This window comes from Lethenteron reissneri, chromosome 68, assembly GCF_015708825.2.
Source record: "Lethenteron reissneri isolate LAM-NWPU_2019-01 chromosome 68, ASM1570882v1, whole genome shotgun sequence".
NCBI classification, from domain to species: Eukaryota; Metazoa; Chordata; class Hyperoartia; order Petromyzontiformes; family Petromyzontidae; genus Lethenteron; species Lethenteron reissneri.
This window is the reverse complement of record NC_083846.1, coordinates 911653-939561: the sequence shown is the minus strand read 5'-3', so window position 1 is coordinate 939561 and position 27909 is coordinate 911653. Positions and strand designations below refer to the sequence as shown.

Below are 27909 nucleotides of genomic sequence, written 5' to 3'. Positions count from 1 at the left end.
ACGGCAGGGAGACACGGCAGGGAGACACGTGTAGCCTATTGCAACCGCAATGGAAGCGTAGCGTTGAAATTGCATTGCGGGCAGGCAAAGATCATGTTTAGATATTGAATTAAAAAAAATCATTGTTTTATTTTATTTTCTTAAATATTTTACGCGAAATAGCCACGACCACCACCACCACCCCACCTCACCCCCGGGGGGGGGGGGTGTTCGTGACATGCGTGGGAAGCAAAGCCGCGGGGAACAATGGAAGAAGAAGGACCGCTAAGGAACATCGCCAGCGGACACCGCGGTGGAGGGGGTCGCCGGGGAGGTGGGGGCGCGGAGGATGCAAAGGCGGCCGTGGGGAGGTGGACTGCAGTGCGCGCAATGTGACTGACGCTGGGAAGGAATTATTCATCGATATTTAATCACTGAGAGTCGGATCGTCTAGGTGAGTTACATTTTTATTTTTTATAATCAACGGAATTGGTGATGATGATGGTGGTGATGGTGGTGATGATGATGGTAATGATGATGGTGGTGATGGTGGTGATGGGGAGCGGTGGTGCAGTGGTTAGCGCTACGCTGCGCAACGAACCCGGCCAGTCCGGTTTGATTCCCGCTCACGGCCAACACCGGTGACGATTATCTGAACCGGTCCTGGACCTCCCCTAAGTCGACTCAGCCTCAAATGAGTACCTGGTGCGGTGTGTAAACATCGCCACTGGGGAGACAAAGGCAGTCGGGCGTGGTGCTGGCCACCCACCCCCTCCTGTGCCTTCCGGCCTTCATATGTACTTTGAACTTCTTTTGCACCGTACGTAGCCAACCGTGCTAATTGGAGGTGCTACTCGCCAACAGCACTTGTCCCAACAGTCTGTTACAGGCTATACGTCTTTGATAGTGGTGGTGGTGATGGTGGTGGTGACGGTGGTGGAGATTGTGTTGGTGGTGGTGATGGTGGTGGTTGGCGATGGTTGTGATGATGTTGGTGATGGACAATACTGGGGGGGTTAGAGGCGAGGGAGCATTCCGGATCTAACCGTGCGCTCTGATTGCGAAGACAGTATGTGTGTATACTGTCATAATAACAACGCTACCAGATGCTGTCAGTAATGCAATACGCGTCGGGGTAGGCGAAGATGTGGCACGTGCGACATATAGAGACGTGGGGTGGCAAATGACGGCAGCTCCCCTTCCGAGGACAAAGTCTGTAATAATAGACACAGCGTATATATACTATCACTTACAATATATACTATCACTTACAATATATACTATCACTTACAATATATACCATCACCTACACTATATACTATCACTTACAATATATACTATCACTTACAATATATACCATCACCTACAATATATATTATCACTTACAATATATACTATCACCTACAATATATACCATCACCTACAATATATACTATCATATTACAATATATACCATCACTTATAATATATACCATCACTTACAATATATGCCATCACTTACAATATATACTATCACTTACAATACATACTATCACAATATATACTATCACTTACAACATACACACTATTACTGGCAGTCGATATATTGTAAATCATTGACGGACGAGAAGGCGGGGTATGATAATAGTACGAGAAGGAGGGGATGCACGCGGAGCCAACGCGCAGGTCAGTTCGCCTGAACACTACAGGTGTAACACTACAGGTGTGACACTACAGGTGTGACACTACAGGTGTGATACTACACGTGTGACACTACAGGTGTGACACTACAGGTGTGATACTACAGGTGTGACACTACAGGTGTGACACTACAGCTGGGATACTACAGGTGTGACACTACAGGTGTGACACTACAGGTGTGACACTACAGGTGTGACACTACAGGTGTGATACTACAGGTGTGACACTACAGGTGTGACACTACAGCTGGGATACTACAGGTGTGACACTACAGCTGGGATACTACAGGTGTGATACTACAGGTGTGAACACTACAGGTGTGATACTACAGGTGTGGCACTACAGGTGTGACGCTACAGCTGGGATACTACAGGTGTGAACACTGCAGGTGTGACAACTGTGAACACTACAGGTATGATACTACAGGTGTGATATTACAGGTGTGACACTACAGCTGTGACACTACAGGTATGACACTACAGGTGTGACAGGTGTGACGGCCGGGAATGGTGCTGGTCACCCATCCCTTCGTGTGCTGTGCCGGCCCTCATTGGTGCTACTCGCTCACAGCACTTGCCCCAACAGTCTGTTCAGGTTATACGGGGTATCTTTGTCTTTGTATAGGGAGCGGTAGTGGAGCGGTTCGCGCGCTGTGCTACGAACCTGGCGACCCAAGTTCAATTCCCGCTGATGCCAACACCAGCAACGGTTATCTAAACCGATAATGGGTCTCCCCTAGATCGACTCAGCCTGAAATGAGTACCTGGTGCTGTGTGTAAACATCGCTACTGGAGAGACAAAGATGGCCGGGTGTGGTGTTGGCCATCCACCCTCTCGTGTGCCGTGCAGGCTTTCGTAGGTGCTCGCTAACAGCACTTGCCCCAACAGTATGTTCAGGTTATACGGGGGATCTTCGTCTTTGTCATGTCAGTGTAAGTAGTCTTGCATACGTCTGCCTGTGTGTTGTGAGTTGAACTTCTTTCGCACCGCACGTAGCCAACCGCGCTCATCTGAGGTGCGGTGGAAGAACAACAAACTAAACACAACAAGCAGTTCTAAAGAAATGAGCTCGAGTCTCTTCCTCATATCTGAAGGAAGAGCGTTCCAGACGGCCGAAGAAGCGCATCTGAAAGCGCGCGATGCAACGACCATATTTGTTCGAAGGCTGAGCCAAAAGCTGCTACAGCGAAGATGATCGGAGTTCGCGTGATGGTTCATGCCCCTTGACGAGATTAGCAAGGCATTGTGGTTCATTTGTGGCTTGTGTGTAATGAGTGCAAACTCATAATGTATTCGTTCAGCAACCGTATGTCTCTATGTACGTGTGTCAGTGTACCTGTGTGTGTGTACGTGTGTCAGTGTACCTGTATGTATGTACGTGTGTCAGTGTGCCTGTGTGTGTGTACGTGTGTCAGTGTGCCTGTGTGTGTATGTACGTGTGTCAGTGTACCTGTGTGTGTGTACGTGTGTCAGTGTACCTGTATGTATGTACGTGTGTCAGTGTGCCTGTGTGTGTGTACGTGTGTCAGTGTACCTGTGTGTGTGTACTTGTGTCAGTGTACCTGTGTGTACGTGTGTCAGTGTGCCTGTGTGTGTACGTGTGTCAGTGTACCTCTGTGTGTGTGTACGTGTGTCAGTGTGCCTGTGTGTGTGTACGTGTGTCAGTGTACCTGTGTGTGTGTGTACGTGTGTCAGTGTACCTGCGTGTGTGTGTACGTGTGTCAGTGGACCTGTGTGTGTGTACGTGTGTTAGTGTACCTGTATCTTCGCCGGTTGGAAACATTTAGGCTGGCCTGCCTACGATCCATCCTGGGTTTAACCAGGCTGGATTGTGTGAGGAGCTCACAAATCCTTGAAAGATCTGGGCAAAGTCCCATCGGTGAGCTCCTCCGGCAGGCAAGGCTGCGTTGGCTGGGTCATGTAGCCCGCATGCCCAGCCACCGCATGCCTAAACAGCTTTTGTTCGGCCGGATCGAGGGAGCTAAACGGGCGCGGCACGGGATAGAGAAGAGATGGAGTGATGTGGTACAGGAGGACGTAGAGCTGAATGGACTTGCCGATGACTGGTACCATCGGTGTCAAGATTTGCCTCAGTGGAGGAGGCTCGTGAAGGACGCTACTGGGCAGTTGGAGGCAGTCGCCCTCCAACAACAACGGAGGGCGGAGGAGCGACGATCACAACAACAAACGGAGCGCCGGGTGGCTAAAGCACAGCAAGTTGGTACAGTAGGGGGCAAAGGTGGTGCATCAGCCAGTCATCTCAGTCATCTCGGTCATCTCGGTCAGTCGACCCGTGGCACCTGCTGGGTCTGCCCCGTGACCTCCTGCCAGCGGGCGTTCGACACTTCACGTGGCCTCAAGGTGCACTTGGCCTGGCACAAGCGTCATGGTGACGTCACCGCCACTTAGTGGCGAATGGCGGTTGTTGTTGTTGTGTTGTTGTTGTGTACCTGTGTGTGTGTACGTGTGTCAGTGTACCTGTGTATGTACGTGTGTCAGTGTACCTGTGTGTCTGTACGTGTGTCAGTGTACCTGTGTGTGTGTACGTATGTCAGTGGACCTGTGTGTCTGTGTACGTGTGTCAGTGTACCTGTGTGTGTGTACGTGTCAGTGTACCTGTGTGTGTTTACGTGTGTCAGTGTACCTGTGTGTGTACGTGTGTCAGTGGCGAATGACAAATATCTGAACCGGTTATTGTTCATGGATTCTCATAGGTCGGCTCAGCATTAAATGAGTCGCTGGTGTGATGCGTGCACTATTAACACTGGGGAGACAAAGGTGGCCGGGCGTGGGTCCTTGGCCCAACAACATCTTACACCATGCCGACCTTTATCGGCGCTCGCGAACAGCACTTGTTCCAATAGTCTATGTAGGCTATACGTTGGTCCTTGTCTTTGTATGAGTGTAGCTGTGTCTTTGTGTGTCTGTGTGTAGCTGTGTGTAGCTGTGTCTGTGTGTAGCTGTGTCTGTGTGTAACTGTGTGTAGCTGTGTCTGTGTGTAGCTGTGTCTGTGTGTAGCTGTGTCTGTGTGTAGCTGTGTCTGTGTGTGGCTGTGTCCGTGTCAACGCACTGCGCTACGAACCCGGCGACCCGCGTAAAATTTCTGCTCACGGCCAACACCAGCGGCGAATCTGTGAATCGTTCCCGGTCCTGTCCTCGGTCGAGCCAGCCTCAAATGAGTATCTCATGCATTGTGTACATGTCAGCGATAGGGAGACAAAGGCGGCCGGGCGTGGTGCTGGCCACCCTCCCCTTCGTGTGCCGTGCCGGCCTTCATAGGTAGGAGAATGTGTGGAGGGGAGTGGAGTGAGATGAGAGGGGATAGGAGATCGTGGGGATGAGCAGCCTCCCGAATAATCTGTGGCGTGTGGAGAAGCCGGATTCGAACCAAACGAAGCTCTTCATTTTAGTCCGAGCCTACCTAGGGGATGGCCCGTGCCAGGTGTCGCCGTGGCGAGATGTTAATTATCTCGCCTGGTATACAGGAGATCGTGGGTTCGATTCCGACCCTGCCGACTCCTGCTGTATATTTGGAGTTTGCGTGCCTCTCTCCCTGTGATGGCGTGCGTTCTTCTCCGGCTCCTGCGGGTTCTCCCTCCACGTTTCGACTCAGCGCCACGCGTTCATAGCATTTGGCTGCTGCTTCACATTTCCGCGTGATGATGATGATGAGAAGCCACTTCGTTGAGCTATCATTTGTGATAGCCAGGTGGCTTCTGAAAAAGAGTTACATAGCTCAGTGGGGCCTTATCTCGTAAAATTAAAATAGTGGCATCGTGTAATAATAGGTGTTGATGCTACAGAGACAAATTAACGATGGCAGGAGTCGAGCTCGGGTAGGGGATGGCCAACAGCGCGTGGATTGCCGGCACCCGACTGCTGCAGGTCGACCTACAGCGGGTTGGCAACTGGTGTCTGAACTCATCTAGGTCGACTCAGCCTTATATGTATAATACATTTGGATGCGTAACTTGTGCCATATGCGTAAAGAACAGCAGTTCTGGGGATACAAAGGCAGCCGAACACACTTCCGTGTGCCCCGTTGGTATTTATAGGCGCTGCAACAGTCTGGTGAGGCTACACGTGGGATGTTTGTCTGCGTGTGCGGGGAGTAGTAGTGTAGCGGGTAGTGTAGCGGGTAGTGTAGCGGTTACCGCGCTGTATTATCACCCCGGCGAACCGAGTTCGATTACCGCTCACGGCCAATACCAGTGACGATTATCTGAATCGGGCCAGGGCGCCCCCTAGGTGGACTCAGCCACAATGTATGTATGTGGAACTTCTTTCGCACCGTGCATAGCTAACCGTGCTAATCGTGTGCTGATGTAAGCCTTCAATGGCGCTCGCTCACATCACTTGCCCCAACAGTCTGATAAAACTTCACCGGAGACCTTCATTGTATTTGTGTTTGCGTGCTCAGGCCGATTACAGCACACGAGGGGGTCGTGTGGCTAAAAACCACGCCCGGACCCTTTGGCTTCCCCAGTTCTGATGTTTTTGCACATCGCAACAAATACTCATTTAGGGCTGAATCAGCCTCAAGGAGGCCCAGCGCGGGGGGGCTCAGATGTCGGTGGCCATGGACGAGGATATCCAACGCAGTGCGTAGCGCAGAGTGCGCCAACCACTGCGCCACCGCTCCTGACGTGTCTGGGTGCTGCTCCCTTCACAACCCTTGTGCCAGAGGTCGCAAACGGGTTTTGATTCCTTACCCGTACCCGGCCACACCAGGGTCGCAAACGGCTACCCGTACCCGGCCGGGTACGGGTAGCCGGGTATCGGGTAGGGTACGGGTATCGGGTACCCGGTTGCGACCTCTGCCTTGTGCCCCCCCAACAGTCCGTGGCGGGCGATGGGGGCGGTCGTTGTCTTTGCGTGACGACGTGTTGTTATGGGGAGCGGTTTGTGTAGTGGTTAGCACACTGCGCTACGAACCCTACGATCCGTGGTGTAGGTCTGGAACTGGTCGTGGGCATCCGCTAGGTTGACTCAGCCTCAAATGAGTATTTGTTGCGACGTGTTAAAACATCAGCACTGGGGGGGGGAGACAAAGGCGGATGGGCGTGGTACCCCTCGTGTGCCGTGGCGGCCTTCATAGGTGCTGCTAATCGCTTACAGCACTTTCCCCAACAGTCTGTTAAGGTTAAACTGGGGATCTTTGACTAGGTACATGCGTGTGTGTGTGCGTGGGAGCGTTACGAAGCCGGCTTCCCGAGTCTCATTCCCTACCCCAGAGACGATTACCTGAACCGGCACTGACTGGGCCTTCCCTCGGTCGACTTCAATGTGTAGATGTTGAACTTCTTTCGCACCATACGTAGCCAACCGTGATAATCACGGGATATGTAGGCGTCGTAGGTGCTCGCTCATAGCACTTGCCCCAACATTCTGATGAGACTATACGGGGGTTTTTGTTTTATATGTGTGTGGCGTGGCCAGCAACCACGCCCGGCCGCCTTTGTCTTCTCCAGTGCTAATGTCTTACACATCGAATCAGTTACTAACTTAGGGCTATGTATGGACGTGTGTCTGTGTGTGTGAGTGCGTGTCTGTGTGTGTGGAAGCGGGAGTGTAGCGGTTAGCGCGCTGCGTTACGAACTCGGTCGCCCAACCCCAGTAACGATTATCTGAGCCGGTCCTGACCTCCCCGAGGTCGACTCAACCTCGAATGAGTACCTGGTGCGGTGTGTAAACATCTCCACTTGGGAGACAAAGGCGGCCGGGCGTGGTGTTGGCCACCCATCCCTTAATGTACAATGATAGGTGCTCGCTAACAGCACTCCCCCCAACAGTCTATTCAGGGTATACGGGGGTCGTTGCATTTGTATGTCCGACGCACGTGTGTGTATGTGTGTGTATGTACGTGTGTACGTGTGTGTGTACGTGTGTGTACGTGTGACGTGTGTGTGTACGTGTGTACGTATGTGTGTACGTGTGTACGTGTGTATGTGTGTGTGTACGTGTGTACGTGTGTGTACGTGTGTACGTGTGTATGTGTACGTGTGTACGTGTGTACGTGTGTATGTGTGTGTGTGTATGTGTGACGTGTGTGTGTGACGTGTGTATGTGTGTACGTGTGTGTGTACGTGTATGTACGTGTGACGTGTGTGTGTGTGACGTGTGTGTGTGTGACGTGTGGTTTATCGAGAGTAACAGCATTACGGACGGCAATTTGATTGCACAAATGGCATCAGGGCCTTTTAGCTGATGAATTCCCTCTTACGCAACAATGTCCCAACAGAGCAGAGTCGTGAGCACGCGCGGGGAAGGCGACAGAGCGGCAATACCCCGCTTTACATCACGGCGGGGGGGATGCGTTCACTGAAAGGCGCTAACGAGGGATATCGAAACGACGTCAATCGATACGAAGGACAGAGTCGGGCGGTGTGGTTCTGCATTGTCAAGGCCCCGCGCGGGGTCCTGGCAATGCAGACACGAGGAACACTCAACCCCCCATCGCCGTCGTGCTGATGTCTAAACCCCAAATGGCTTGAAACTCGTGGCGGCCCTCACCTCGCTCCACGCTGACTCGGTCTCATCGGCTAAAGCGACGCTCCCCTCTCTCTCTCTCTCGTCTGAAAATGAGTGAGGAACAGTACTTTGGAGCCTCATCGAGTCTCCGTGGGTTTCTGTGCGTGTCTGTGGGTCTCTGTGTGAGTATGTGCGTGTCTATGGGTCTTTGGGCGGGTTTGTGGGTCTGTGTGAGTCCGTGCGTCTCTGTGCGTGTCTATGGGTCTCTGTGTGAGTATGCGTATCTTTGTGTGAGTCTGTGGGTCTCTGTGCGTGTCTGTGGGTCTCTGTGTGAGTATGTGCGTGTCTATGGGTCTTTGGGCGGGTCTGTGGGTCGGTGTGAGTCCGTGCGTCTCTGTGCGTGTCTGTGGGTCTCTGTGTGAGTATGCGTATCTTTGTGTGAGTCTGTGGGTCTCTGTGCGTGTCTGTGGGTCTCTGTGTGAGTATGTGCGTGTCTATGGGTCTTTGGGCGGGTCTGTGGGTCTGTGTGAGTCCGTGCGTCTCTGTGCGTGTCTGTGGGTCTCTGTGTGAGTATGTGCGTGTCTATGGGTCTTTGGGCGGGTCTGTGGGTCTGTGTGAGTCCGTGCGTCTCTGTGCGTGTCTGTGGGTCTCTGTGTGAGTATGTGCGTGTCTATGGGTCTTTGGGCGGGTCTGTGGGTCTGTGTGAGTCCGTGCGTCTCTGTGCGTGTCTGTGGGTCTCTGTGTGAGTATGTGCGTGTCTATGGGTCTTTGGGCGGGTCTGTGGGTCTGTGTGAGTCCGTGCGTCTCTGTGCGTGTCTGTGGGTCTCTGTGTGAGTATGTGCGTGTCTATGGGTCTTTGGGCGGGTCTGTGGGTCTGTGTGAGTCCGTGCGTCTCTGTGCGTGTCTATGGGTCTCTGTGTGAGTATGCGTATCTTTGTGTGAGTCTGTGAGTCTCTGTGCGTGTCTGTGGGTCTCTGTGCATGTCTTTGTGAATATTTGTAAGTCTATGGGTCTCTGTGTAAGTTTGTAGGCCTCTGTGGATATCTGTGGCACTCTGTGAGTGTCTATGGGTCTCTGTGTGCATCTATGGGTCTTTGTGAGTCTGCGTGTCATCGCCATCATCATCAGCACCGCAATCATCATAATCGCCATCATCTTCATTAACGTTACTGTCCGTTATGATCCCCGAGTGAACAGATTTTAAACTTTTACTATTTTCAACAAAATTACTTCAATAAATTCCTTATCTCCATTTTATTTAATTACATGTAATTCCAATTTCATATTCTTTACTATATAGATAAATCTAGCTGCCGCTATTGCAGAACCAATTCGACTTTTGAGATCGGAGAATGCTGAGAGAGGCGAGCGCTGTGCACAACAGGGTTGCTGTAGGCTGCGTAGCGGGCAGCACAGCAAACGCCACAGTTGTACTGTACTTGCATGCTCCCGTGTGTGTGTATGGGTGAGTCGTCTCTTATGTGTGGGGAGCGCTAGCGCAGCGGCAAGCACGGTGCGCTTTGGACCCGGCAACCCAAATTCGATTCCCGCTCACGGCCAACGCCAGTAACCATCACTATTTTAATCGTTCCTGGGCTTCCTCTAGGTCGACTCAGCTTCAAACGATTACCTGCTTTGATGTATAAACATCGCCACTAGAGAGACAAAGGCGGTCGGACGTGGTGCTGGCCACCCACCCCCTCGTGTGCTGTGCCGGCCTTCATAGGTGCTCGCTAACAGCACTTGTCCCAAAAGTCGGTTAAGGCTATGTGGGGGATCTTTGTCTTTAGTGTCGTGACCTCACAGAGAGAAGTGCCTATCGTGAGTGGAGTTTGTATGAGTGGAGTTTGTATGTTCTCGCTCTGTTATGCAGAGTGTGAGTGAGTGTGTTAGTGGGTGTGCTCGAGTGTGAGTGAGTGTGTGAGTGACTGAGTGACTGAGTGATCTTGTGTATGTGAGTGTCTGTGTGAGTGGAGTTTGTATGTCCTCCCTCTGTTATGCAGAGTGTGAGTGAGTGTGCGAGTGACTGAGTGAGTGAGTGTGCGAGTGAGTGAGTGTGCGAGTGACTGAGTGATCTTGTATATGTAAGTGTCTGTGAGAGTGGAGTTTGTATGTTCTCCCTCTGTTATGCAGAGTGTGAATGAGTGTGCGAGTGGCTGAGTGACTGAGTGATCTTGTTTATGTGAGTGTGTGTATGTGGAGATTTTACGTGCTTCCCCTGCTCTGCAGGGTGTGAGTGAGTGTGTTAGTGGGCTCGAGTGTGAGTGAGTGGAGTTTGTATGTTCTCCCTCTGTTATGCAGAGTGTGAGTGAGTGTGCGAGTGAGTGTGCGAGTGACTGAATGAGTGAGTGTGTGAGTGTGTGATGAGTGTGCGAGTGAGTGTGTGACTGAGTGTGTGTGTGTGAGTGTGTGTGTGAGTGAGTGAGTGTGTGTGTGAGTGTGAGTGAGTGTGTGTGTTAGTGTGCTCGAGTGAGTGGAGTTTGTCTTCTTTCCCCCTCTTTTGCCAGGTTCTCCGGTTTCCTCCTCCTTATCGCTAAACCTACACCCACAGTAGCACTAACTGCTATCGGCAGCTCTAACGCTATATGTTTCACCTGATGACGATTGCTTGTGTTGCAATCGAAACGTCGTGAAATTGTAATTATTTGTATTATTTATTCTATCTATGACAAGAATATTTAAATCACAAATGAACTGCTACTTAAAAACTCACAATCTCCTTCACAGTAAACAGTCTGGTCTTCAAGAGGATTATTGCACCACCTCAGCAATGGTGAATGTGTGACATTTCATCTTCAGTAACCTGGATAAAGGCCACTACTGCTGTGCACTATTCCTCGACTTGTCAAAAGTCTTTGATATGATATTCTACTCACAAGACTTGGTCAACTAAAATTTTCAGAGAATACGATAAATGGTTTTGAAGCTACCTCTGAGACCGTCCTCAAAAGGTGCATCGTGATAACATCTCGTTCATAAATATTTAAATAACAAAGAGTGTTTCACAAGGTTCCATGCTGGGTCCAATTCTGTTCTCATCATATTTCAACTATCTTGTATTAAACTGAACTCACACAGAATTAAATATCTTTGCTGATGACACTGTCATACTGGTATCATGTAAATCTCCTACCGAAGTCAAACAGAATCTCCAACACGATTATGATTTAATTCAACATCAATTGTCCTCACTAAATTTGCTCCTAAATCCCAAAAAACAGGGATCATGGTCTATTCCTCAAACAAAAATCCAGTTAATTATCTTCACTCATATCAGAAACAATATCATTGAACAATGTGTTTACTGATTGATTCAAAACGTATATTCCAACCCCATTTTTTTTGACACATTGTTTTTTCATTCGAATACGCCTCCAAATTGTTGAAGTTATCATTCTACCACTGTTTGACTACGATGATGCTGCTTACAGATCAGTTCGTAATAAATCACTAAACAGACTCAACCCGTATTCTTGGTTCTTTCGGTAAAGTCACGTAGAAGGGAAATAATAAAATAATAAAAATATAAAACAATAAAATTATCACGACGTTTCGACTGCAACACAAGCAATCATCATCAGGTGTGAAATCCACATCAAGAAAATTTGAAAAAAGTGGCAGTTTTTTCTAAACGTCAGCACCACGGACAGCGATTTGGCAGTTGGTCAGATGGACGAGTGGGGTAGAGGAAGAGAATGGAATGCGGTCTGAAAGTCACCGTTAGCGTGAACACAATCAATTAAGACCCGAAATGGTTTATCAAATCCTTCCAATGATTGCTAAGCCAGAATCCATCTTCTCGATTTAAATTGTCTCTGTGTTTGTATATGTGGATAGCCTCATGAACGAATCTCTCATGGTAGCCAGATGGCTTGCGGAGAACCTCTGTCTTGGAGAAGTCAATGTCATGTGAGCCCACTGAATTTTTATTATTATTTTATTATTTCCCTTCTACGTGACTTTACCGAAAGAACCAATAATATGAATCCCTGCAGTCACAAAAGCTTTAAGTCAAAATTTAGACTTAATCCGCTTCATCATTCTGCTATTCGATTCGCACTGGATGTACCATACAGGACCCACCATTGTGACCTCTCCTTAAAATCCAATCTCACATCACTTCATGCAAGAAAAAAATCGACATTGGGCTCTGTTGATCCGTGAAATACTTATTGGCAAAACTGCACTATACTTCGCTAATTCATTACAACATCGTAAAATCAAAAATCCTAAGGATTCCCTCTAAATGCCTTTTAACCTTCCCGATAACAAGAATCGGAATAGGTGACAAAGCCTTATAACAGTAACGGCTATTTTAGTGCACACAATCGACAAGAGGTCCAAGAACAATGCGCTTGCATAATGTACGTTGATTACCAAATAAATAACCCAACCGGCAATGGATTCTCATTGTCATTTATATGCATTCATTGATCCCCCTTCACTTCGCTCAAAAAGGGCTCGCAAAGTGATGTCATCACATCTACCCCACTATTTAAATAAAGATTTCTCCACAAATCTGGCGGTCGCCTGATGAAGCTGGTTGTAATTACTGGCGAAACTTCGTACTCAGATTGTAAATGTCGTGGCTTGGCTCTCCAACACACAAGCGGTGTGCTGTACTAGTATATTACACTATACACTACACTATATACTACACTATACACTACACTATATACTACACTATACACTACACTATACACTACACTATACACTACACTACTAAACGGTACACTATACACTACACTATACACTACACTATACACTACACTACTAAATACTACACTATACACTACACTATACACTACACTACTAAACACTACACTATACACTACACTATACACTACACTATACACTACACTATACACTACTAAACACTACACTATACACTATACTATACACTACACTACACACTACACTACTAAACACTACACTATACACTACACTACACACTACACTACTATGCACTACACTACTATACACTACACTATACACTACTAAACACTACACTATACACTATGCTATACACTACACACTACACTACTAAACACTACACTATACACTGCACTACACACTACACTACTACACACTAGTGCTGTACTAGTAACGAATTGCCACGTTCTGTTTACGTGACGACCCTGGCTAATTGGCTGTCGGCTGATGGCGGAGTTACCGACACATTCACATTCACGTGATCTAACCCAAAGAAACTGAATTACGGATTATATTGGTCGCGAAAGCCTGCTACGTGTTAAGTTGTATTTTAATATTTTGAAGTGATATGTTTACTTTTCCTACACTTTGCACTCCTCTCGTGTTTTTGTACTGTTTGTTGTGTAACGTTCTCACCCCGTGTCACGACTGGACATCGATGAAAATTGCTTCATAGCTCATCGGAATCCTCCTCCAGTCGGTAACAAAGATTCCGATTCGAATCACTTCCGCCACCTTGCCCCCCAACCTCCTTGCCCCCCAACCTCCTTGCCCCCCACCCTCCTTGCCCCCCACCCTCCTTGCCCCCCACCCTCCTTGCCCCCACCCCCTCCACCACCGCGTTCATCGCGCGCCTCCCACACCGAGACCATGCGGTGATTGCGTGCCGTTGGGAATCTGGAGATCAAACAACCCCCTCCACCCACCCACACACTCCACCCTCCCCCACCCCCTCTACCCACCCACCCACTCCACTCTCCCCCACCCCCTCCACCCACCCACCCACTCACTCCACCCTCTTCCACCCCCTCTACCCACCCACTCACCCCACCCTCCCCCACCCCCTCCAACCACCCACCCACCCCCTCCACTCACCCACCCACTCCACCCTCCCCCACCCCCTCCACCCACCCACCCACTCCACCCTCCCCCACCCCGCCCATCCAACTCCACCCCCACCCTCCCCACCCCAAAACAAAGATCCCCCATTTAGCCGAAACAGACTGTCGGGGCAAGTGCTGTCAGCGAGCATTACCTATGAAGGCCGACGAGGGGGTGGGTGACCAGCACCACGCCCGGCCGCCTTTATCTCTCCAGTGGCGATGTTTACTACACACCGTACCAGGTACTCATTTGAGGCTGACTCGACCTAGGGGAGGCGTCGGACCGGTTCAGATGATCGTCACCGCTGTTGGGGGTGAACGGGATTCGGACTCGGGTCGCCGGGTTCCTGTGCAGCGCGCTCACCGCTACCCCACCGCTCTCCCCCACCACCCCCACCCCACACCTCCGATTAGAGCGGTTGGCTACGTGCGGTATGAAAGAAGTGCACACACATACAGATCCCGCCACAGAGCGCCACTCCATCACAGCCGTGAGCAGAGATTCATGAGCGCGCGTTGATATGTGCGGTGCCTCGGTGTGAATGGACGGATGCGTGAGGTGCTTGGCAGGGTGAGTGGCAGTAGTTGGGATGTGTGGGTGGATGTGTGGGTGGATGTGTGGTGCAGGAGAGTGGATGGCTGGGCGAGATGGGTGGTGTGCGTGAGATTCGTGGGTGGCAGGGTGGATGGATGAGTGGCTGGGTCGGTAGTGGCTTGGTGGGTGGCTGGGTGGGTGGCTGTGTGGGTAGTGTGTGGGTGGGTGGCTGGATGGGAAGTGGGTGGGTAGTGTGTGGGTGGGTGGCTGGATGGGAAGTGGGTGGGTAGTGTGTGGGTAGTGTGTGGGTGGGTGGCTGGGTGGTGCCTGGGTTGTTACTGGGTGGGTCGCGGTTTGAGTGGCTGGGTAGAGGGTCGGGTGGCTGGCTGGCTGGGTAGTGGTTTAGATGGCTGAGTGGATAGTGGATGGGTGGCTGGCTGGATGGGTTGTGGTTTAGATGGCTGAGTGGATAGTGGATGGGTGGCTGGGTGTGTTGGTTAACCATTGAAAGAAGACGACCACTGTATCGCACGCATTCAGATGCGTTTTTGCGATTGTCTGGAACGCTCTTCCTTCCGATATTAGGACGCCACTGGAGATATGCAATTTCAAATAATCGAAGTGGAAAACTAATTTCCTCTAGAGCTGCTTTTGGTGTTTAGATTGGTGTCCTTCCCCCGCACCTCCGATTAGCATGGATGTCTATGTATGGTGCGAAAGAAGTTCAACACATATACACGACTATACACTACACCACTATACACTACACCACCATACACTACACCACCATACACTACACCACTATACTAAATTGAAAACCAATTTCTTTCGAAGTGCTTTTTTTGTTTAGTTTATTGTCTTTCTCCACACATCTCCGATTATCACGGTCGGCTACATACGGTGGTGCGATAGATGTTCAACATACGCACATATATTCATCAGGGTGGCCTGCAAGCTTCGAACCGTGACACGTTGCGACAGGTTGCGGTCTCCGGTCGCTGTCGTACGGTGCGAAAGAAGTTCAACACATACGTACACGCTTGGAGAGGGAGGACGAGGTTTATATGGGCACATTGTGGAGGATGGCGTCTGCGATTCGAGCTCGCCATTGCTGCGTGGTCGCGGCGCAGGCCGCAGTGAGAGTCCTCGTTAATGGATTTTGTTTCCTCGTCAATAGGGGATTAAAATGCCATCAGGGCGCTGTAATTATTCACTCGCTCAGCAGAAGCCCGAGAGCGGGTGGGGTGGTGAGGGGTAGGGCGCGCCGCGTGTAAATCTGACGTTTAGAGAACATTGGCTCCGTGACTTCATTCATCGTTTTGCCGGGGTGGGTGGCAGAGGCTCTCGATTCGAACAGGGCGGGCCGCCCTGGTTAACATCTCGCCGCGGTGGCTAGAAGATGTCAACTACCTCGCTTGCTTTGCAGGAGATCCTATGGGTTCGATCCCAACAATAATGTTGCTGTATATTTGGAGTGTGCGTGTCGGTCTCGCGCTCTCACCTTGGTGGTGTGGAGTCTCTGTCCGGTTCCTCCAGTTTTTTCCCTCCACATTTAGAATCAACGTCACGCGTTTGGAGTATTTGTCTGCTCCTATAAATTTTCACGTGATGATGATGATGACAAGCCACTTCGTTGAGCTATCACTTATGATAGCCAGGTCGCTTCTGAAAAAGAGCTCCATAGCACAGTGGGCCTTCCCTGGTAAAATAAACAATAGTTTAGTTCTTTCGGTAAAAGTCACGTAGAAGGGAAATAATAAAATAAAATTTATATAAAACAATACAAATTCTCACGACGTTTCGACTGCACGGGATAGGCGATGACTGTTCGTCGTCCAGCTTAACGAACCTTGACCTTAGCCACACAATGAATATCTCATGGTCGATGGCGTCGAAGGCGGCTGAGAGATCGTGGCTAACCAACGCTGCGGCACACCGGTCATCCATGCCCTTGTAGAAGTAATCGGTGATCTTTAGCAGAGCTGTTTCAGTGCTGCGGAACTTCCGGCACAACGGCTGCAACAGCCCTTCGCTGAACGAAAGATTTTCCAGGTGGACAATCAGCGGCGCAAGCAACGTCCGAGCGTGATTTGAGAATCGACGCGTGGATGTAGTTGAGCGGCGATGTCTTATTTGGCAGTCGTGCAATCGACACCTCTGCCCTCGACGTTGTTGGCAGGGTCTCGAGTTCTGCATCGGTTCCAGGTTGATCAAACTCAGACGGCAGACCGGGAGAATGCGTTGCCTTCAAATTAGAAACCGCCGTCTTCGTCGTCACTGTATTATTGGCGAGGAACGTCGCAAGTGCTGTGCACAGACCGGGTCGCCTGGCCGATGCGTGGTCGGAGTGCAGCCAGGACCCTTGACGACGAGCCACAGAGCATAGGGGTCGGGAGCCGACTCATTGACGCGCAGAGCGCAGAACGATCCGGCAGACTCAATGGCGAGCCGGTTGGTAGATCTGCAAGGCGACTCTCTCATCGTCTATTCCAGGGGAAGGGCCGTGAGCGAATCTCCCTGTCGTGCATGGACGGAATTACTCCGCTTCCCCGCTCGTCATCCCGGGCCCCTGGCCCAGTGAGAGCGGACGCGGCGTCGCGAGGTTATAGCGAGTCGATATATAAATATAAACTGGCGATGATGCTGCCACTCTGCTGATACTGCTGCTGATTTTGCCGATGCTGATACTACTGCTGATACTGCCATAGGCAGGCGCTCCCACGTTCGCCACTCGTTATGCAGACATTCGCAGTTCAAATATAACTTTTATTGAGCCATTTGCACTGCCCTGCCATCAGTCACTCGATTTTTGTTGCCGTTTTTAAATTGTGTTATGTAGCACGCGCGCGCCTTGAGTAAAGGTGGCAGCGCTCTATACAAACATATATAAAACAAATACATAAAATACATACAAATAAACCGAAAACTATTCAAACTAAACCATTTTTTTGTTTTACAAGGTAAGGCCCACTGAACTATTTAGCTCTTTTTCAAAAGCGATCTGGTCAGAAATGATAGCTCAACGAAGTGGCTGATCACGTGGGCATTTATAGCAGCAGCCAAAGACTCTGCACGCGTGATGTTGATTCTAAATGTGGAGAGAAATATCGGAGGACCTGGAGGACACGCAAACTCCAAATCTACAGCATGCGTCAGGGTTGGGATCGAGGCAACAACCCCCTGCATACGAGGCGACGTAGTTAGCACCTCGCCACTGCGGCACGGCGCCGCTAGCAACGCAACTTCACACTTGATGAAGGTTGGTTTCCCTCTCTGACCATGGCTACAACAGAAAGACCCAACGCAGAAGACGCCTGGGTTTATAGGTTGGATCTTACATGAAACTCACGGTCCATCCTAAACTGCATCCACTGCACAGACCATGGCAGCAGATGCGGAAGCCTTATGCACTAAATGAATTATGTTAAGTCGTCTCCAGTCGTGTGCCGACTGTGGTCATCCAGAACAGACCGTATAACGCAATGCCTCGATCCACAAGCACAAAGGAGACATCACAGCGATACACTCCGCCGCTCCTCACGCCGCTTTCTGCCTTGACCACCTGGATGTGTGAATTGTTCGTGTTGCTCTGCAATCTGCATCATCCGTAGGAAGGTACGAGAAGAAGAAGACCACCACCGCAGTGATCGTGACCTCGCGACACAGACGGACGTTCATTTGAATGCGTGAAACAGAACGGCTAAACAACAACATAAAACAATGCGTGTGCATTTCGATTTAAAGCTTTCGTGACTGCAGGGATTCATCTTCTTGGTTCTTTCGGTAAAGTCACGTAGAATGGAAATAGTAAAATAATAAAAATAAAACATAATAAGATAATTATCACGACGTTTCGGCCACAATGCAAGCAGCCGTCCTCAGGTCACGCTGTCTCCCCGACAGACCTGGTCTTCACCTGATGACGGCTGCTTGCGTTGTGGCCGAAACGTCGTTATAATTATCTTATTATGTTTTATTTTTATTTTATTATTTTATTATTTCCATTCTAAGTGACTTTACCGAAAGAACCAAGAAGAAGAATCCATGTGCCGTAGTGTATAGTAGTGTATCATAGTGTAGTGTATAGTGTAGTGTATCATAGTATAGTGTATAGTGTAGTGTATCATAGTGTAGTGTAAAGTCGTGTATATGTGTGGAACTTCTTTCGCACCGTCAGTAGCTAACCGCGCTAATCGTAGGTGCGGGGCAAGGAAAAGAAGCGAAACACACAAGGAAAGTGAGAGAAGTGACGGGGCCATGTGTCCCATCGTCGCACACGGCGCCTCCCGAGTCGGCGGGCGAGTGTGAAACCCGTGATTCCGATCGATCGCGCGGCCCCTCGAGAGAGAGAGGGGGGGGGGCACTCGCGAGCGATCTGCGTTGCCCAAAGTTTGTAAAGCGACGAGCGCGAGAGGAGGGGGGAGAATGGGAGGCGAGCGAGCGCCGTCCGTGATCACCGGGGAGGGAGAGGGGCGACGGCTGCTGATGGCGGCATCGATTTTGGTGAATGACACCAATCTCGATGTGTTGTGTGCGTGCTGTGCGTGCTGCGTGTGTCACGAAGATGATACTTGCACACATAACGGATCTTTGTTCGCAACGTTGTGAGATGCAGGTAGAGATGGGGCGGTGACGCGGGGTGGAGGGGGGGCTCCTTGTTGCAGAGGTTCGCGGTTCGAATACAAAAATGGACGCCATGGTTAATCCTGCGGGTGCAAAGAATGTAGTACGCGTCGTCTCTGCTTGAAAACGAACTTCAAATATCCCTCCTAGCACCCCTCCACTGGAATAAAACCCCCTGTACATTGAGTAGCACTGCCCATAGACTCAACACTGCGACTCAACACTGCTCGTAGGCTTAACATTGCCCATAGACTCAGCACTGCCCATAGACTCAGCACTGCCCATAGACTCAGCACTGCCCATAGACTCAACACTGCCCATAGACTCAGCACTGCCCATAGACTCAGCACTGCCCATAGACTCAACACTGCCCATAGACTCAACACTACCCATAGACTCAGCACTGCCCATAGACTCAACACTGCCCATAGACTCAACACTGCCCATAGACTCAACACTACCCATAGACTCAGCACTGCCCATAGACTCAACACTGCCCATAGACTCAACACTACCCATAGACTCAGCACTGCCCATAGACTCAACACTGCCCATAGACTCAACACTGCCCATAGACTCAACACTACCCATAGACTCAGCACTGCCCATAGACTCAACACTGCCCATAGACTCAACACTACCCATAGACTCAGCACTGCACATAGACTCAGCACTGCCCATAGACTCAACACTGCCCATAGACTCAACACTACCCATAGACTCAGCACTGCCCATAGACTCAACACTACCCATAGACTCAACACTACCCATAGACTCAGCACTGCCCATAGACTCAACACTACCCATAGACTCAACACTACCCATAGACTCAACACTGCCCATAGACTCAACATTACCCATAGACTCAACACTACCCATAGACTCAACACTACCCATAGACTCAACACTACCCATAGACTCAACACTGCCCATAGACTCAACACTACCCATAGACTCAACACTACCCATAGACTCAGCACTGCCCATAAACTCAACACTGCCCATAGACTCAACACTGCCCATAAACTAAACACTACCCATAGACTCAACAATACCCATAGACTCAACACTGCCCATAAACTAAACACTGCACATAGACTCAACACTACCCATAGACTCAACACTACCCATAGACTCAACACTGCCCATAAACTAAACACTGCCCATAGACTCTGCACTGCTACCTATAAACTAAACACTGCACATAGACTCAACACTACCCATAGACTCAACACTACCCATAGACTCAGCACTGCCCATAAACTAAACACTGCCCATAGACTCAACACTGCCCATAAACTAAACACTGCCCATATACTCTGCACTGCTACCTATAAACTAAACACTGCCCATAGACTCTGCACTGCCCATAAACTAAACACTGCCCATAGACTCTGCACTGCTACCTATAAACTAAACACTGCCCCTGTACATGAAGCAGTCCCCTCCTCAACCTCCTTCCGTTCCTCTCTTAAAGCCTCACCACCTCTTCTCCATCATCGCCACTCCCTTCCTCTTCCCTCCCCCTCCACTCATTCCCGTCCCTCCCCTCTAGCCCCTGAGTGACCCCCTCCGTAAAGTACTCCTCCAGCACTGTCACTCAACCCTTGTAGCACGCTCCCTGCCATCTAAATCATTATCTTCTCTATGCGACTGTTGAAATATGATCGTTTACAAGTGTATATACCACCGCCTTAATCCGAGTCGCTTTACAGCAATGATCTTGTACGTGAGATGCTCGTGATGACAGTAAAGGGTGGGTGGGTTGTTATTAAAAGTGGTGGTGGACTCATGGTGACAGGAGGGCAGTTGGGAGTGAGGAGGGGTTGGGGCAGGGATCGTGATATGGGTCGGTTTATCAATAGGGGTAGTGAGGGGTAGGGGTAGTGATAGGGGTAGTGAGGGGTAGTGAGAGGGGTTGAGGTACTAATAGGGTAGTGATAGAGTTGGGGGTAGTGATAGGGGTTGGGTAGTGATAGGGGTTGGGTAGTGATAGGGGTAGTGATCGAGTTGGGGGTAGTGATAGGGGTTGGGTAGTGATAGGGGTTGGGGTAGTGATAAGGGTTGGGGTAGTAATAGGGGTTGGGGTAGTGATAGGTGTAGTGAGAGGGGTTGAGGTACTAATAGGCGTTTGGTAGTGATAGAGTTGGGGGTAGTGATAGGGGTTGGGGTAGTGATCGAGTTGGGGGTAGTGATAGGGGTTGGGGTAGTGATAGGGGTTGGGGTAGTGATAGGGGTTGGGGTAGTGATAGGGGTTGGGGTAGTGATGGGGGTTGGGGTAGTGATAGGGGCTGGTTAGTGATAGGGGTTGGGTAGTGATAGGGGTAGTGATAGGGGTAGTGATAGGGGTAGTGATAGGGGTTGGGGTAGTGATAGGGGTTGGGTAGTGATAGGGGTAGTGATAGGGGTTGGGGTAGTGATAGGGGTACTGATAGGGGTTGGGGTGGTGATAGGGCTAGTGATAGGGGTTGGGGTAGTGATAGGGGTACTGATAGGGGTTGGGGTGGTGATAGGGGTTGGGTAGTGATAGGGGTAGTGATAGGGGTAGTGATAGGGGTTGGGGTAGTGATAGGGCTAGTGATAGGGGTTGGGGTAGTGATAGGGGTACTGATAGGGGTTGGGGTGGTGATAGGGGTTGGGTAGTGATAGGGGTAGTGATAGGGGTAGTGAAGGGGGTTGGGGTAGTGATGGGGGTTGGGTAGTGATAGGGGTAGTGATAGGGGTAGTGATAGGGGTACTGATAGGGGTTGGGGTGGTGATAGGGGTTGGGGTAGTGATAGGGGTTGGGGTAGTGATAGGGGTTGGGGTAGTGATGGGGGTTGGGGTAGTGATGGGGGTTGGGTAGTGATAGGGGTAGTGATAGGGGTAGTGATAGGGGTACTGATAGGGGTTGGGGTGGTGATAGGGGTTGGGTAGTGATAGGGGTAGTGATAAGGGTAGTGATAGGGGTAGTGATGGGGGTTGGGGTAGTGATAGGGGTTGGGTAGTGATAGGGGTAGTGATAGGGGTAGTGATAGGGGTAGTGATGGGGGTTGGGGTAGTGATAGGGGTAGTGATAGGGGTAGTGATAGGGGTAGTGATAGGGGTAGTAGCACATTCTGGTTTATTGCTCGAGGGGTAAACACCTTTTATTCGTTTTCATCATTGCGTGTATTGAGTTTCTGTCCACTTTAGGTAATCTTTTACAGAACAGTTTGTTGTATATTTTGTCGTCACCAAGACATCTCATAGTGACTCCATTCCCTCTCACATTTAATATAATGTATTATTATTTTTGCTATTAAATTACGTTTAAAATTTAAGTTTTGTTTAAAATAAACCCGGATGCCTGTAAAGGGGGCAGCCAAAGAGCGGCAGGCTGCCGGGCCACGTGGGAGAGAAGGGGGGGGGGCAGCCGCACCCCCACTGCCTGTGAGCCCCTCGTGAGCCCCTTGTGAGCAGACATCACCCAGTGTCTGTACCCCCCCCCCCCCCCCGTCTAGCCTCCCCCCGTCTCCCCCCTCGTCTTGCCCCCACTGTCTGCTCCCCCCACCCGTCTCCCCTCTCCCCCCCAGAGACTCCTCCCCCAATACCGTCTCCCCCCCCCCCCCTACTGTCTCCCCCCCACCACCCCCCGTCTCTTCTCCCACCCTCCATCGTCCCCCCCACCATGCCCCCCCCACCACCCCCGTCTTTCCTTACCCCCCACCGCCTCCCCCTCCGTCTCCATCCCCCGTCTCCCCCCCCCCGCCGCACGCTGCCCTCTCCCCGAGTGCGCGGCTCTAACTAAGCGGGCTCACCTCGGCCTGCTGCCTCCTGACCTCTGTAATTGGCAGCGCGCGACCCCTGGGTGACGATGCGCGCCGCTCGCCCCGGGGAAACTGAGAGGCGCTCCCCCCTCCCTCCCTCCCCCCTCCCCCCCTCCCTCCCCCCCTCCCTCCCTTCCTCCACGCCTCTCCTCAGCCTGCCCTGACCCCCGTGCAGGGGCCAACGAACGCGCCGTCGAGAGACAGAGAGACAGAGACAGGGAGACACAGACATGGAGAGAGACACAGGGAGACAGAGAGACAGAGACACAAAGAGACAGATAGACAGAGAGACAGAGACACAGAGAGACAGAGAGACAGAGACACAGAGAGACACAGAGACACAGAGAGACACAGAGACACAGAGAGACAGAGACAGGGAGAGAGACAGAGACAGAGAGACAGTGAGACAGAGAGACAGAGAGACAGGGAGACGGAGACACAGGGAGAGAGACAAAGAGAAACAGAGACAGGGAGAGAGACAGGGAGAGAGACAAAGAGAGACAGAGACAGGGAGAGAGACAGGGAGAGAGACAAAGAGAGACAGAGACAGGGAGAGAGACAGGGAGAGAGACAAAGAGAGAGGCAGAGAGAGCGAGAGAAGAGAGGGACTCTGTGTGTCGAGAAGGGCAGCGACGATCACAATCGCCCCTCGCTCTGCGAGGATGAATGATCGCATGCAGCGTGACATTCAAATACAATGGGTGACACTTCGTACATTGTATTACATTACTCGTAATAATAATATCGTTGTTATTATTACTGCTACGATTCCACTTGTGCTACCCAAAAACGACTCACCGAGTCGAATGACTTTGTCAGCAGGATCCTGCCAACTCTTCACAGCCTTCGTACCCCCGATCAGCATGGTTGGCTACATATATTGCGAAATAAGTTCAGCACACACACACAAACCACTACAGACATGCACTACTATAGATAACACTACTATATAATACACTATACACAACACTATACGCTACACCATACATTACACCGCCACGCTATACACTAGTAAACAATACGCTACACTAATATACACTCCACTATACTGTACCCCCTAACACCTTAATTCCCATTGAATCAATGGTTGTTACAACGTGATCTTTCCATAACGTGGTGTGTTTCAGGAACGCAACTACCACCGCGTTCTAGGAGACTGTGATCGTCCATACGGGTGCCGCCGTGACCCCACAGGCAGCCGCCGTGACCCCACAGGCAGGAGCTCCTTCTCGAATGCTTGTCAACCCTGTTGGAGACTGAAGACAAATCCTTTCGAGAAATAACGCACCCACCTCCATCTCGTCTTCTCTCTATCCACAGGACTGGCTTCAACATCACCACCACCATCATCATTGTCGTTATCATAGCCATCACCACCACCACCACCACCATCATCATCAGAAGACATCTCCCCGATCATCTCATCAACATCATGGAGAACCTCACTCTGTTGGGCGACCCGGGTCCCTATGGGTCCGCCAACACCAGCAACGGTTCCCTGCCCGTGGACGCGGCCGTCAACGGCACCGCGGGCACGTCGCTGGCGATGGCGACGGCGACGGGCGGTCCCTACCAGACCTTCGAGGTGATCCTCATCGCCATGGTGACGGGCTCACTGAGCCTCGTCACCGTGGTGAGCAACATCCTCGTCATGGTCTCCATCAAGGTGAAACATGCATGGATGGGTTATTTAGATGATTCGGATTATTCACATGACTCGGATTGATCAGATTATATGGACCATTCAGATTATTTGGGCTCATATTAATTTCCAAACGATGGTGGTAAGCCACGTTGTTGAGCTATCATTGTGATAGCCAGGTCGCGTCTGAAAAGTGAGTTCATAGCTCAGTGGGCTCTGCCCGGTAGGATGGGGAAGTTTGAGTGTAATTTGTATGTTTTAGCTGTTATTTATTTGCCTTTCCTGTATTGTGCACTCCGATCGTGTTTGTGTATTATTTGTTGTTGTTGTTGTAACGCTCTTACCCCTGCTGCCCCCCTTACTGGACATCTGTTTAACAAAAAGTAAAGAGCTTCGCTGCTCACCGGATTCCTCCTGCTGCAGTCTAAACCAACATTCCGCTGATTCCGATTCCCGAAGGTGAACCGCCAGCTGCAGACGGTCAACAACTACTTCCTCTTCAGCCTGGCGTGCGCCGACTTCTTCATCGGCGCCTTCTCCATGAACCTCTACACCCTCTACATCATCGCGGGCCGCTGGCCCCTGGGCGCGCTCGTCTGCGACCTGTGGCTCGCCCTCGACTACGTGGCGAGCAACGCCTCCGTCATGAACCTGCTCATCATCAGCTTCGACCGCTACTTCTGCGTCACCAAGCCGCTCGCCTACCCGACCCGCCGCACCACCCGCACGGCGGGCTGCATGATCGCCGGCGCCTGGGCGCTCTCCTTCGTGCTCTGGGCGCCCGCGATCCTCTTCTGGCAGCACATCGTGGGCGAGCGCACCGTGCCCGACGGCGAATGCAGCATCCAGTTCCTGTCCAACCCCGCCGCCACCTTCGGCACGGCCATCGCCGCCTTCTACCTGCCCGTGGCCATCATGATCGCGCTGTACGCGCGCGTGTCCCGGGCGAGCAGGAGCCGCGTGGGACGCCGCGGGAAGAGTCGCAGGACGAGGCGCGGGAAGGCGGACGCCATCGGCAAGATGCTGAGCGGCGAGATGGGGAGGAAGGCGTCGGGACGCGGTGGCGGTGGTGCTCAGCCTGGCCGCTACGCGATCCTCTCGCGGCTCAGGCTGACGCGGCGGTTGGTGACGGAGCGCTGCGGTGGTGGTGGTGGCTGTGGTGGTGGTGGCGGTGGTGGTGGTGTTGGCTGCGGTGGTGGTGGTGGTAGTGGCTGCGTGAAGTCGAAGGTGTCGGACGCGACGGCTGTGGTTGTGATGAAGAACGCCGACAACAACGGGCTGCTCGTGCTGGAGGCCTCCTGCAAGCGACACGCCGAGGAGGAGGAGGAGAAGGAGTCGGCGGCGGTGGTGGTGGTGATGGTGGTGGATGAGGAGGAGGCGGCTGCTGCTGCTGCTGCCGCGGCTACCGGCGAGGGGAGGTGCGACGGGGAGAAGGAGACCTCGGAGTCGAGTTCGCAGACGCCGAGTTCCAAGAAGGGTCCCGAGCTGTGCGACGAGGAAGACGACGACGAGGAGGACGACGACGACGACTCGACGCCCGAGGAGGAGGAGGAGGACGAGGCGGCCACGGGGGACGCGTCCGCGCCGCGCGCCGTGACGCGCTGCGCGGGCGGCAGCAACGCCACGTGCCTGACGGTCATCGATACGACGCCGCCGGTGGCAAGCGGCGGCAGCAGCGACGCGGCCACCACCACGAGCACCGGCAGCGCCACCGCGGCCACCACCGCGGCCACCACCACCACCACGTCCTCGTCCTCCTTCTCCTCCGCCTCCGTAGCCGCTGCCACCAACGTCAACGTCACCGCGGCAGCGGCAGCCTCGGCGAGCAACGGCGATGGAACGGACGGGGCGGTGAGCAGCGGCGCTTCCAAACGACAGCGGCGGCAACAGCAGCAGCAGCAGCAACAGCAGCAGCAACTGCAGCCGAGGCAACAACAGCAGCATCAGCAGCAGCAGCAACGTCAGGCGGACGTCGGGAAGCAAGTCGGGCAGGCGCTCGGCGGAAAGAGCGGCGCCGGGAAGAAGAAGAAGCAGCGGCAGGCGGCCGCGCGCGAGCGGAAGGTGACCCGCACCATCTTCGCCATCCTGCTGGCGTTCATCATCACGTGGACACCCTACAACGTCATGGTGCTCATCACCACGTTCTGCGACCGCTGCGTGCCCGCCGCCGTGTGGATCATCGGCTACTGGCTCTGCTACATCAACAGCACCATCAACCCCGCGTGCTACGCGCTCTGCAACGCCGCCTTCAAGAAGACGTTCAAGCGCCTGCTCCTCTGCCAGTACAAGGACATCGGCACAGCCAGATGAGGAGTCCCGGATGGGGAGGAACGCGTGGCCACTCGGGAGAGGCTGTAGTGCGGTGGTGATGGTAGTAGTGGCGGGTGGTAGTGGTGGTGGCTGGTGGTGGCGACGGTGGATTTGTAGGATCCGTGGGTTGCCCGATGGCCGTGTTTCACCTTCCCATGACCGTGTTTGATCGAACATCCCAATGTAGCAAGGACCCTCGTGTAGCAGATATCTTGGGGACTCTGCGTGGACTTGCTGGGTAAAGAGTAGCTTCGTGTATCATGATAGCAGTCGTCGTATTGTCATCATTCGTCTCAATGTCGTCGACGTGGCCTGCCTTCGTACAGACGCGGCTTGCGCCACACAGTGCCGCCATCTGTTGCGATCAAATCCGAAGATCGAGCAAGCGAACAGAGACAACCACATTCTGGCACGTCTCTGTCGGGCACATTTATCGGAGTATGTGGATACACGTCACGGAAACTACAGCGGGATTCCGCAACACTTTTCTGCACCGCTCCCCTCCTCGAAGTGCAAGATACATACATTCATCGAGACCCACAGACTTACACGGACCCACAGACCTAGACAGAGACCCACAGACTCACACAGAGACCCACAGACTCACATCGAGACCCACAGACTCATATAGAAACCAATAGACTCATACAGAGACCCACAAACTCACGCATAGACCCACAGACTCACATAGAAACCCATGGACTCATACAGAGACTCAGAGACTCACACATAGACCCACAGACTCACATAGATTGGAAAATGATTTCTTCGGAACGGATTGTTGTGTTTTTAGTTTGGTGTTTGGCCCCCGCACCTCCCATGAGCATGATTGGCAATGTATGGTGCGCGACATACATTCCACATACAAACGCACATATATCGTGCGTTACACTTTTAAACTATTTTTTTATTTGACCAGGTAAGGCGATCTAGTTGCTCTTTTTCAGAAGCGGCCAGGCCATCACAAATGATAGTTCAACGAAGTGGCTTCTCATCATCATCATCATCATCACGCGGAATTTATCACTGCAGCCAAAAACGCGTGATGTTGATTCTAAATGTGGG

General features: G+C 51.7%; 1 protein-coding gene across 1 annotated transcript; it reads left to right on the top strand.

Moving 5' to 3' along the window:
• The first annotated feature begins 299 nt into the window (after positions 1 to 299).
• LOC133360412 (muscarinic acetylcholine receptor M2-like) lies at positions 300 to 27909 on the top strand. The gene is made up of 3 exons (XM_061579127.1): positions 300 to 433; positions 24213 to 24558; positions 24994 to 27909. The coding sequence occupies exons 2-3, from the start codon at positions 24325 to 24327 to the stop codon at positions 26842 to 26844; spliced, it is 2085 nt and encodes a 694-aa protein (XP_061435111.1). The 5' UTR covers positions 300 to 433; positions 24213 to 24324; the 3' UTR covers positions 26845 to 27909.